Source organism: Heterodontus francisci, chromosome 7 (assembly GCF_036365525.1).
Source record: "Heterodontus francisci isolate sHetFra1 chromosome 7, sHetFra1.hap1, whole genome shotgun sequence".
NCBI classification, from domain to species: Eukaryota; Metazoa; Chordata; class Chondrichthyes; order Heterodontiformes; family Heterodontidae; genus Heterodontus; species Heterodontus francisci.
In genome coordinates this window covers 78718507-78731332 of record NC_090377.1, presented here as the reverse complement: position 1 = coordinate 78731332, position 12826 = coordinate 78718507, and the positions used below count along the sequence as shown (strand labels likewise).

Genomic DNA, 12826 nt, shown 5'->3' with positions numbered 1-12826 from the left:
GCGACATCTCTTGCAAAGCCTATCCAAGCTGATCTTCCACATTGCCCAGAAGGAACTGTTCTGGGAAGATCCTAGTGACAGCTGCCTATTTGCATTTGGGACGCCTAACCAACAGAATGGACATCTTTCCATGTCTTCTTTTCAACCCAAGTTTTTTTTTTCCTTCTATTTCTTTGTAACAATTGTAAACAAAAATCCCTTTTATTTTTTTCCCAGTTAACCGGTTGTGTGCGTGCACGTGTCTGTCTGTGGGGTGGGGGGGGGGTGCGGGCGGAGGGAGGGCTAGGATAAACAAGGGGCTTTAATATTTCAATTTGTATGTTTTACTTCATTATTGGTTAAAACTTGGTTGATAATAAACTGATAATTTTGTTGCTTATTAATGAAACCTGGTTGGTGTGTTCATTCTGGGGAAAATTATATGATTGATTGTTTTGGTAAGTGGGAGAATTTAAATATATGTTGTGACCTGTGGAGTAGTGGGACTGAATTAACAGTGCACTCCTTCCACCTCGGTTGTAACAATAATACAAAGTTGCAATTGTCATGAGCCACTCGAGCCCTCAAGACAGGTTTCAGGGGAGTAACATCTACCATTCAAGGAAGTCATTTGTTCTAATTTAAATTGTTAGATTGACCTTATATTTTGGGACCAAGGGCTCATGTCCAGAGATGACAGCAAAAGCTAATTTTTTTTTTTTAAAAACAAATGTAAGACACTAACAGGATCTTTGAAGTCAGGGCTTCGGTTCCTTTTCCTTGCTAATGTAATTAATTGGATATTCAGTCTCAAGTTTTACCCATGGCTGCAATAAAAAGAACAAATGACCCTTGATAATTATCTACTTGAATTGTGATGTTCAAGTGTCATTTAACTCTATGTCTGATACTGTATCAATGTTAATTCAGGTAGTACTGGATTACTTTATTATATCCTTATCATTTATAGATTATACACTAAACTAAAATATAAACTTAGCAATATGAATCATTAATAAAAATTTCTTCCAAGAATTAGTATTTGCTTACCAAACTGGAACTGTGTATTGTCCATTAGACGGATTGATGCAGGAGCACATCTCTGAGGGTTAAAAATATAAAATACATTCTAACTATGATACCAAAAGAAAAATAAAGATAATTTTGAGGGGAGAGGGACTTGTGGTTTTACTCCTGAAAAATATGCAACTTTTTTTTTTTAACATTGGACTTGGTATCATACCAGTTCCTAAAAACACAACAAACTTCTCCTCGAACTGAATGTGACCAAAAATGCATACTTGAAACAAAAGGAAATACACCGCAAGTCAATGAGCTACCATGAATAGACAATTTATGACCGGAAAGTACATAACTAATCTTTTCTCTTTACAGATGCCGACATTCATTTCCAGCATTTTATATTATTCCAACCCACAATTTGATTTACTTGTTAAGAAATTCTTTAAAGCCTTCCATCCAATCATGCATCCAGCTTGGTAAGATTAGGCAGCAGAGTTTTGGATGGGAAGAAATTTATAAAGGGTGGAGAACAGCCAGAAGAACATTGGAAGAGTCAAGTTTGGAGGTAACAAAAGCATAGGCCACAGTTTCAGCACCAGAATGGGCTTGGGTGGGAGCAAGGTTATAGCTGCTAAAAAGGCCTTTTACATGTTGACCACACCATTCCCCCTCTTTTCCACTATTAACTATCCAGCTATAGCATCTCCAGGAACAGGGTTTCCTCTTTCTGCCAAATTATTTCTACAGTGCCCTAGGGAGTCATTTCCTCTTCATTTACAAGCTGCTCTTTGGTGATAACATCTGCAGACATAGGGTCAGCTTCTTCATGCCTTAAATCTAAATCTCTTCATGCCTTAACTCCATCCTATATCTAAACTCCTAATGTGTTGCAACCCAGTCCACCCCTGCCAAAAGTTTCCATTCTTCTGATTCTGGCCTTTTAAGTCAACTGAGAATTTCAAAACTGAGATTGATAAGATTTTCATGAGTTAAGGGTGTGAAGGTATAAAGACTGCTTGGTCCTGGATGTGTCGAGCTGCTTGAGTGGTGTTGGAGCTGCACCCATCCAGGCAAATGGAGAGTATTCCATCACACTCCCGACTTGCGCCTTGTAAATGGTGGACAGGCTTTGGGGAATCGGGTGGAGAGTTACTCGCCTCAGAACTCCCAGTCTCTGACCTGATCTCGTAGCCACAGTATTGATATAGCTGCTCCAGTTCAATGGTAACCCCCCCCGCCCCCCTCCACTAAGGATGTTGATAGTGGGGGATTCAAATATGGTAATGTCACTGAATGTCAAGGGGAGACGGTTAGACTCTCTCTTGTTGGAGATAGTCATTGCCTGGCACAAACGTTTCTTGCCACTTATCAGCCTAAGCCTGAATGTTATCCAGGCCTTGCTGCATATGGACACGGACTGCTTAAGTGTCCAAGGAGTTGCGAATGGTACTAAACATTGCGCAGTCCATGAACATCCCCACCTCTGACCTTCTGATGGAGGGAAGGTCATTGATGAAGCAGCTCAAGACGGTTGAGCCCAAGATACTACCCTGAAGAACTCCTGCAGTGGTGTCCTAGGACTGAAATGATTGACCTCCAATAGCCACAACCATCTTCCTTTGTGGTAGATACAAATCCAACCAATGGAGAGTTTTCCCCGATTCAGAGAGACTTCAATTTTGCTAGAGCTCCTTAATGCCATACTCGGTCAAACGCTGCCTTAATGTCAAGGGTCATCACCCTCACCTCCCCTCTTGAATTCAGCTCTTGTCCATGTTTGGACCAAGGCTGTGATGAGGTCAGGAGCTGAGTGGCCCTGGCAGAACCTAACTTGAGCTGTGAGCAGGTTATTGCTGAGCAAGTGCAGCTTAATAAGCACCATAAATGACACCACCTATCACTTTGCTGATGGGGCAGTAATTGGCCGGGTTGGATTTGTCCTGCTTTTCATGGACAGGACATATCTGGGCAATTTTCCACATTGCTGGGTCAATGCCAGTGTTGTAGCTGTACTGGAACAGTATGGCTAAGGGTGCGGCTAGTTCTGGAGTGCAAGTCTTCAGTACTATCGCCGGAATGCTGTCAGGGCCCATAGCTTTTGCTGTAGCCAATGCCTTCAGCCGTTCCTGGATATCACATGGAGTGAATTAAATTGGCTGAAGACTGGCGTCTGTGGTGCTGGGGACCTCAGGAGGAGGCAGAGTTGGATCATCCACTCGGTACCTCTGGCTGATGGTTCCAAATGCTTTGTCTTTTGCACTGATATGCTGGGATTCCCCTTCACTGAGGATAGTGATATTGTGGAGCTTCCTCCTCCTGTTCATTGTTTAAATTATTCACCACCATGCACGAGTGGATGTGACAGGACTGCAGAGCTTTGATCTGATCTCAGTTGTGGGATCACTTAGCTCTCTCTATTGCATGTAGTCCAATGTTGTAGCTTCGCCGGGTTGACACCTCATTTTTAGGTTTGCCTGGTGCTGCTCCTGGCATGCTCTCTTGAACCAGGATCGATCACCTGGCTTGATGGTAATGGTAGAGTGGGGGGGATATGCTGGGCCATGCAGTTGCAAATTGTGACTGAATACAATTCTGTTGCTGCTGATGGTCCACAGCACCTCATGGATGCCCAGTTTTGAGCTGCTAGATCTATTCTGAATCTGTCCCATTTAGCATGGTGGTAGTGCCACACAACAGGATGGAGGGTATACTCAGTGCGAAAACCGGACTTCATCTTCACAAGGACTGTGCAGTGGTCACTCCTACCTATACGGTCATGAAAAGATGCATCTGTAACAGGTAAACCGGTGAGGACAAGGTCTAGTAGGTATTTCCCTCTTGGCTCCCTCACCAACTGCCACAGGCCCAGTCTGGCAGCTATGTCCTTCAGGACTGGGCCAGCTCAGTCAGCAGTGGTACTACCGAACCACATTTGGTGGATATTGAAGTCCCCCACCCAGAGTACATTCTGTGCCCTTGTCCAAGTGGTGTTCAACATGGAGGAGTACTGATTGATCAGCTGAGGGAGGGCAGTAGGTGGTAATCAGCAGGAGGTTTCCTTGCCCATGAGACTTCATGGGGTCCAGTGTCAATGTTGAGTACTCCCAGGGCAACTCCATCCTGACCGTATACCACTGCTGCCCCCTTTAGTGGATCTGTCCTGCCGGTGGGACAGTACATAACCAGGGGATGGTGATGGTGGTGTCTGGGACATTGGCTGTAAGTCATATTCACAGAATCATACCTATGTCAAGCTATTGCTCGACTAGTCTGCAGGACAGCTCTCCCAATTTTGGCACAAGTGCCCAGATGTTAGTGAGGTGGATTTTGTATGGTTGGGTGTGCCATTGTTGTTTCCGGTGCTTAAGTCGATGCCAGGTGGTTCGTCTGGTTTTATTCGTTTCTGTAGCGGTTTGTTATAACTGAATGGTTTACTAGGCCATTTCTGAGGGCCAGACCAGATAAAGATGGCAGATTTCCTCCTCTAAAAAGGAGATCAGTGAACCAGATGAGTTTTTATGACAACTGATGATAGTAATGTTACTATGAAACAGATTTTAGCTTTCAATTCCAGATTTTTAATTACCTAATTGAATTTATTAACTTTAAATTCCACCAGCTGCCATAGTAGGATTTGAACCAATGTCCACAGGGCATTAGCCTGGGCATCTGCCTGGGCATCTGGATTACTACTCCAGTGATATTACCACTGCATCACCGTCTTCTCGATTGGAGAAGCTGGGGCTGCTCTGCTCAGAGAATGGAAGATTAAGAGGAGATTTGATAGAAATGTTCAAAATCACGAAGAGTCTGGACAGAGTAGATAGCGAGGAACTGTTACCGTTGGCAGAAGGGTCAAGAGCCAGAGGATACCAATTTAAGGAGATTAGCAAAAGAGGTAATGGTGATGCAAGTAAAAACTTTTACCCAGCGTGTGATTAGTATCGAGAATGCACTGCCGGAGAGTGTAGTGGAGGCAGATTCAATAGAGGCACTCAAGAGAATTGGATAATTATCTAAAGCGAAAATATTTGCAGGGCTATGGGGAACAGGCAGTTGAGTGGGACTAGGCGAGTTGCTCTTGCAGAGAGCTGGCACAGATACGACAGACCGAATGGCCTCCTTCTATGCTGTAACCATTCTATGATAGGTTATTCACTCTATTGCTGTCCATGTATGTTTTGAAATATTACTTCTAAACCCTCAAAAAGGAACAAAATTTTCTTTTTAGATGTCTGATATCAATTGTTCTGTACTGGGTACAAACACAGCCTTTTTGTTAGAGGGAATGTTCAGGTGTCTTATTTGCAAGAATGAGGAGATTACCATTACCTGTCGTGCCACCTCTCGTAAACAGGCCACACCGTGTTCAAAATCTGGAAACACAATAGAGCCGTATTTCTGATATTCAGGCAAAGACCTGATCTTTATTGTAACTTCCGTGACTACACCAAGAGTTCCTGAAATGAGAGAACAGAATTTGGAAAACCGGGGAAAAACACAGGAAATAAAATGCTTTCAGCAGTTAAAGAATGCTTGCAGCATCATGTACTAACTTAGTTCAAAACTAAATGGACTCTTCCTATAATATCCCTCTGGTCTAACTCATATAGTGTATAATATAAAATTTCTCTATATAAACAATAATCCTCAGTGTGCTCAGAATTACACTGACAACCAAATTAAGATAGTCAGTAGGGCTCACAGCATAGTGCATTTGAGTGTACTGGAAGATAAATATATATTAATACACAGGGCCCTGTTCTTTGCAAACAGAAAGAACATGTACAAACACTGCGCCTGTTTCAGCTAAACAAAATAAGTGACAGCCATTCGCTGGTTCATTCCTCAGGGCAATGCCTTGACCAGAGTCAAGCTGCCTGAGTTAAATGTCAAACAAAGCTTGGCAGTTAACTGTCCGTCACCGTAACCTGGTGCATTCTCCATGGCAACGCCTCTACCAGAGTTCACTTGCCAACCAATCAGCACTCTCTGCGCAGTGTAAAGCTGTTGTTTTCCCTTACATTGGTATTCCTGTGGATTGTCCTGATGAGTGCAAGACGAAAAGCTTCAACAACGTGCCTCTATTTTCAGCAATACTATATATATTACCTGACTTCCTCAGAATACATAAACGTTGGTTTTATTAAGATATCCATACATTACAATCATTTTAAAATACACCATAATAAACACCAACAAGATAGACCCACCACAGGTGGTGACATACTGATGGACAGTCGGGAAGGAGTTGCCCTGGGAGTCATCATTGGGTCCAAACCCCATGAAGTCTCATGGCATCAGGTCAAACATGGGCAAGGAAACCTCCAGCTGATTACCACCTAACATTTGCCCTCAGTTGATGAATAAGTACTCCTCTATGTTGAACACCAATTGGAAGAAGCACTGAAGGTGGCAAGGGCACAGCATGTACTCTGGGTGGAGGACTTCAATGTATGTATGTAGTGCTGTGTTGCAGCTTCACCGGGTAGTACCACTACTGACTGAGCTGGCTTGGTCCTGAAGGACATAGCTTCCAGACTGGATCTATGGCAGGTGGTAAGGGAGCCAACAGGAGTTCGTCCTCACCAATCTACCTGTCGCAGATGCATCTGTCCATGACAGTATTGGAAGGAGTGACCACTGCACAGTCCTTGTGGAGACAAAGTCCCGTCTTCACATTGAGAATACCCTCCATCATGTTATGTGGCACTGCCACTGTGCTAAATGGGATAGATTTCGAACAAATCTAGCAACTCAAAACTGGGCATCCATGAGGTGCTGAGGACCATCATCAGCAGCAGAACTGTATTCAACTACAATCTGTAACCGCATGGCCCAGCATATTCCACACTCTACCATTACCATCAAGCTGGGGGAATCAACCGTGGTTCAATGAAGATTCCAAGAGGGCATGCCAGGAGCAGCACCAGTCATACCTAAAAATGAGTTGTCAGCCCGATGAATCTACAATTCAGGACTACATGCGTGCAAAACAGCAGAAGCCGCATGCAATAGACAGAGCTAAGCGATCCCACAACCAACAAATCAGATCAAAGCTTTGCAGTCCTGCCACATCCAGTCGTGAATGGTGGTGGACAATTAAACAACTAACAGAAGGAGGAGGCTCCACAAATATCCCCATCCTCAATGAAAGGGGGGGAGCCCAACACATCAGTGCAAAAGACAAGGCTGAAACATTTGCAACTGTCAGCCAGAAGTGCGGAGTGGATGATCCAGCTTGGCCTCCTCCTGAGGTCCCCAGCATCACAGCTTCAGCTAATTCAATTCACTGCATGCGATATCAAGAAATGGCTGAAGACACTGGATACAACGAAGGCTATGAGCCCCGACAACATTCTAGTGATGTAATAGTAATGAAGACATGCTCCAGAACGGGCCATGCCTCCAGCCACACTGTTCCAGTACAGCTACAACATTGGCATCTACCAGACAATGTGGAAGATTGCACACTTATATCCTGGGCACAAAAAGCAGGACAAATCCAATCTGGCCAATTACCGTCCTATCAGTCTACTGTCAATCAGCAAAGTGATGGAAGGTGTTGTCAACAGCGCTTTCAAGCGGAAATTCCTCAACAATAACCTGCTCAATGACGTGCAGTTTGGGTTCAGCCAGAGCTGCAAACCTCATTACAGTCTTTGGTTCAAACATGGACAAAAGAGGTGAACTCAAGAGGTGAAGTGACAGTGACTGCCCTTGACATCAAGGCAGCATTTGACAGAGAATGGCATCATGGAGCCTTAGCAAAACTGAAGTCAATGGGAATCGGGGGGAAACTCTCCGCTGGTTGGAGTCAGACCTACCGCAAAGGCATAAATAAAAGCAAAATACTGCGGATGCCGGAAATCTGAAAAAAAAAAACCAAGAAATGCTGGAAATACTCAGGTCTGGCAGCATCTGTGGAGAGAGAAGCAGAGTTATCATTTCAGGTCAGTGACCCTTCTTCAGAACTCAAGGCAATGGTTGTGGCTGTTGGAGGCCAATCCTCTCAATCCCAGGACATCACTGCAGGAGTTCCTCAGGGTAGTGTCCTAGGCCCAACCATCTTCAGCTGCTTCAGCAATGACCTTCCCTCCATCATAAGGTCAGAAATGGGGATGTTCGCTGATCATTGCACAACGTTAGAAACATAGAAAACAGGAGCAGGAGTAGGCCATTCAGCCCTTTGAGCCTGCACCACCATTCAATACGATCATGGCTGATCATCCAAACTCAGTACCCTGTTCCTGCTTTCTCCCCGTATCCCTAGATCCCTTTAGCCCCAAGAACGATATCTAACTCTTTATTGAATATATTTAATGATTTGTCCTCAACTGCTTTCTGTGGTAGAGAATTCGTTCAGCACTATTCGTGACTCCTCAGATACTGAAGTAGTCAGTGTCCAAATGCAGCAAGACCTGGACAACATCCAGGCTTGGGCTGATAAGTGGCAAGTTACATTCGTGCCACACAAATGCCAAGTAATGATCTTCTCCAACAAGAGAGAATCTAACCACCTCCCCTTGACATTCAATGACATAACTATAGCTGAATTAAAGGCCTGCTCAGGTCATGGAGAAAAAACCCGACCCAGCCAGCGTCGCTGCATTTTTTTCCCCGAGCCCAGCCTAACCCCGACCTGAGCACCGGAATGTTCCCTTTACCTACCTTGCAACTCCAAATCTGCAGGAAGCTGCAGCACGAGCGTGATGGCATCATAGAGACGCTCACTGCGCAGACTCAGTTTCTCTCCTTTGACGCCCCGAACTCCCAGCTCAGGCAGGCTTTTCAACTTTTGACACATACCAGAGCAAAATGCAATACTTACTTTGTGTCCCCGACCCAGCCCGAGCCCAAAAGCAATATCCAGAACAGCGACCCGACCCAAACCCAACACATGTTGTCAGGTCCCGTCGGGTTCGGCAGCAGGCCTTTACGCTGAATCCCCCACCATCATCCTGGGGGTTACCATTGACCAGAAACTGAACTGGACCAGCTATATAAATACTGTGGTTACAAGATCAGGGCAGAGCGTGGGAGTTCTGAGGTGAGTAACTCACCTCCTGAATACCCAAAGCCTGTCCACCAACTACAAGGCACAAGTCAGGAGTGTGATGGAATACTCTCCATTTGCCTGGATGGGTGCAGCTCCAACACCACTCAAGCAGCTCGACACCATCCAGGACAAAGCAGCCCGCTTGACTGGCACCCCATCCACCACCTTCAACATTCACTCCCTCCACCACTGACACACAGTGGCAGCAGTATGCATCATCTACAAGATGCACTGCAGCAACTCACCAAAGTTCCTTCGACGGCACCTTCCAAACTCACGACATCTACCACCTCAAAGGACTAGGACAGCAGATGCATGGGAACACCATCACCTGCAAGTTCCCCTCCAAGCCACACACCATCCTGACTTGGAACTACATCTCTATGCCTTCACTGTTGCTGGGTCAAAATCCTGGAACTCCTTTCCTAATAGCACCTACATCACATGGACTGCAGTGGCTAAAGGCAGCAGCTCACCACCATCTTCTCAAAAGGCAATTAGGGATGGGCAATAAATGCTGGCCTAGCCAGCGACTTCCACATCCCTTGAAAGAATTTAAAAAATTAATAGTCAAAATTGTCAGAATTTAAGTCTGCATATCCAAGCTAGTCATTTGGATCAAATGACTGCCTAGTAACCAATTTACCTTCAATAGTGTTATAAACTTTCCAACCTGATCATTTCAATGACTTTCTGAAATGCTGTTAAACAATAAATACTAACTTATTTTGCATTAAGTTAGATATGATGATGTCACACAAGTTCAAGAATGCTGTCTCATACTGTAAGATGGCATGCAAGAACCCCAACTGGCAAACCATAGTTTCAAAAAGAGGAAAACAGACACTTAGTTATATTTAAAAAAGTGACCAGTATAGACTTGCTCGCAGTACTTTGCTGTTTCCCTGCAGCAAGTTTTCAAACTTGGTTATCTACCGGGGTGGCTGCCAAGCAAAGTTCAGACTAGGTGTCTTTCCCACAGGGAAGAAAAGAAAACCAGTGAGTCATCATCCTGGGCTGCTCTAACCCACATTTAACTGGACCAGGGAAAAGTGTCATTGGTAGAGGCTTGCCACACTTCCACCCAACTTTGTTGCCTTGGAGGGGTGCATAATTAGTTCATGTGATGCAACTGGACGTTTGCAAGATGGTACTGCAGACCATGTGCATTTCCAAAGCCAAAATAGCCAATGATTTGGAAAGAGATGTACACCTTTTAAAATGCATCCCGTTTAGACTGTAGTTTTGATCTTGATGTCTCTGATATGAACAATTCAAAATAACAATGGAATAGTTCATTCAGGACTCTCATGTGCAGTTTCTAGAAAATTACATTTTCTTCATGCATTAGAAGAAACTTGAATGGAATGGGTAGCAAATTTCCCACTGGAATAAATGCCTTTCAACCTATTTTTTATTTATTCATTCTAATTTTTATTTTTTTTATTTTTAATAAATAAAATGAAAATAGAATAAATTAAAATGGTTATGTGACACTCAACGTTCACGTAACTCCTAGGCAGTGTGTAATCTTATCTCTACCCGATTTCCATTCCTGAAAAGGGTATCCTTTTGACAAAGTGTCTGAAAACAAACAAACCTGCAGCAGTCAGATCACATCAAGCATAGAATTGTTAACTATAAATGACATGGGTTAAATTTTAAGGTAAGCACGGAAATGAAGAACAACTATTGAAATGGTTAGCACATTGTAAGTGAAACCATGCTATGACTACCTACATTTACCTAATGCTCAACATTTGTAACTACAGTGTACACCTACTTGGCATTTATACCTAAAATCATACACACTGGGAACAGGAAGTACAATAGTAACATTCATTAAGCCGAATACAATGAGGCCTCCACAAGGGTATATGTGGGCCCCATCAGCAGGGTCTAGGCCAGTCAAGAAGCTTCCTCTTGAAAATAGTATTTGTTTGCTCCCTCTTGCATAGAAACTGAGTATTAGTAGGGTCAACCCTGTCTGTGCAAACCTCACCTCAGGCAGGTGAATTGGATATTTTCCATGTAAGAGGCAGGCAGGTGTCAGATTTACCCACAGTGGCTCTCAAGAACACAAGACACAGAAGAGGTCATGTGACCCTTTGAGCCTGCTCCACCATTCAAGATTGTGGCTGATCTACCTCAACTCCAACTTCCCATACTATCTCCATGCGTCTTAATTCCCTTGGTACCCAAAAATCTGTCAACCTCTGTCTCAAATATACTCAACAACTGAGCACCCACAGCTCTCTGGGGTACAGAATTTCAAAGATTCACAACCCTCTCAGTGATGAGAAATTCTCATCAGTCCCAAATGGTCAGCCCCTTATTCTGAGACTGATACGATGGACATTGAAGTCCCCCACCCAGAGTATATTCTGTGCCCTTGCTACCCTAAGTGCTTCTTCCAATTGGTGTTCAACATGGAGAAGCACTGATTCATCAGCTGAGGGGATGGTGGCAATCAGCAGGAGGTTTCCTTGCCCATGTTTGAACTGATACCATGAGACTTCATGGAGTCTGGAGTCAAATGTTGAGGATTCCCAGGGCAACTCCCTCCCGACTACACCACCTCCGGTGGGTCTGTCCTGCCGGTGGGACAGGACATACCCAAGGATGGTGATGGTGGTGCCTGGAACATTGTCGGGTATGATTCCGTGAGTATGACTATGTCAGGCTATTGCTTGACTAGTCTGTGGGACAGCTCTTCCAATTTTGGCACAAGCCCCCAGATATTAGCTAGGAGGACTTTGCAGGGTCAACAGGGCTACGTTCGCTGTTGTCGTTTCCAGTGCCCGAGTTGATGCCGGGTGGTCTGTCCAGTTTTATTCCTTTCTTAGGTCTTGTAGTGGTTTGATAATATAACTGAGTGGCTTGCTAGGCCATTTCAGAGGGCAGTTAGAGTCAACCACAATCTGGGTCTGGAGTCACAGGTCAGCCAGACCAAGTAAGGACGGCAGATTTCCTTCCCTAATAAAGGGAACCAGAAGTTTTTATTTACAACAATGGACAATAGTTTCACGATCACCACTTGAGCTTTTTAATTCCAGATTAACTGAATTCAAATCCCACCATCTGCCATGGAGGGATTTGACCCCCATGCCCCCAGAACATTAGCCTGGGGCTTGGGTTACTAGTCTAGTGACATTACTACTATGCCACCACCTCCCCCCTAATGTCATCAACTTAAGTGTAAAACCTAATGCTGTGTTTGCAGATGATATCACCAAGGAGCAGCATGTAAATGAGAAATAGGAGGGGAGCAAGGATAGATCCTTAGTGGACACTAGAAGTAATGGTGCGGGAGTGGCAACAGAAGCTATTGCAAGTGATATTCTGGCTTGGATTAGAGATACGAATGGAGCCAAGTGAGTGAAGTCCCACGCAATTGGACGATGGTGGAGAGGCGCTGGTTATAGAAAGGATAATTTATCAACATTTTTGCAGGGTGCAAACTATGATATTCTTGCAAACTAACTAGTCACCAAATTGCAGAAAATATATTAACCAATTGCCATAAACAATGGAACTTTATAAAATACAACCATTTTGTTGAGTAAATCTACACACAAATCAGCTTTTGATCTAAATTGAGTTTTGGGGAGGTTGGGGGGTGAAGAATCCTAAATTAATTTTAATATTTGAAGTAACGTCAAACTTGATTAGCAAGGTAACTATTTAGCATAATCGCATTTATACACACATCACTGCAGTGTTCTGGAATACTATAGATAACATTCCATTCTCAATTGTTACATC

General features: G+C 44.0%; 1 protein-coding gene across 2 annotated transcripts in view; it reads right to left on the bottom strand.

Annotated features, from left to right (window-relative positions):
- Positions 1–12826, bottom strand: part of agps (alkylglycerone phosphate synthase) — a 177617-nt gene that overhangs the window by 59514 nt on the left and 105277 nt on the right. For both annotated transcript variants that reach the window (XM_068035498.1, XM_068035497.1), the window contains exons 11-12: positions 5335–5462; positions 1030–1081 (exon numbers count right to left, since the gene is read on the bottom strand). In XM_068035498.1, coding sequence (XP_067891599.1) covers positions 1030–1081; positions 5335–5462 — 180 coding nt within the window. The remainder of the gene's footprint in view (positions 1–1029; positions 1082–5334; positions 5463–12826) is intronic.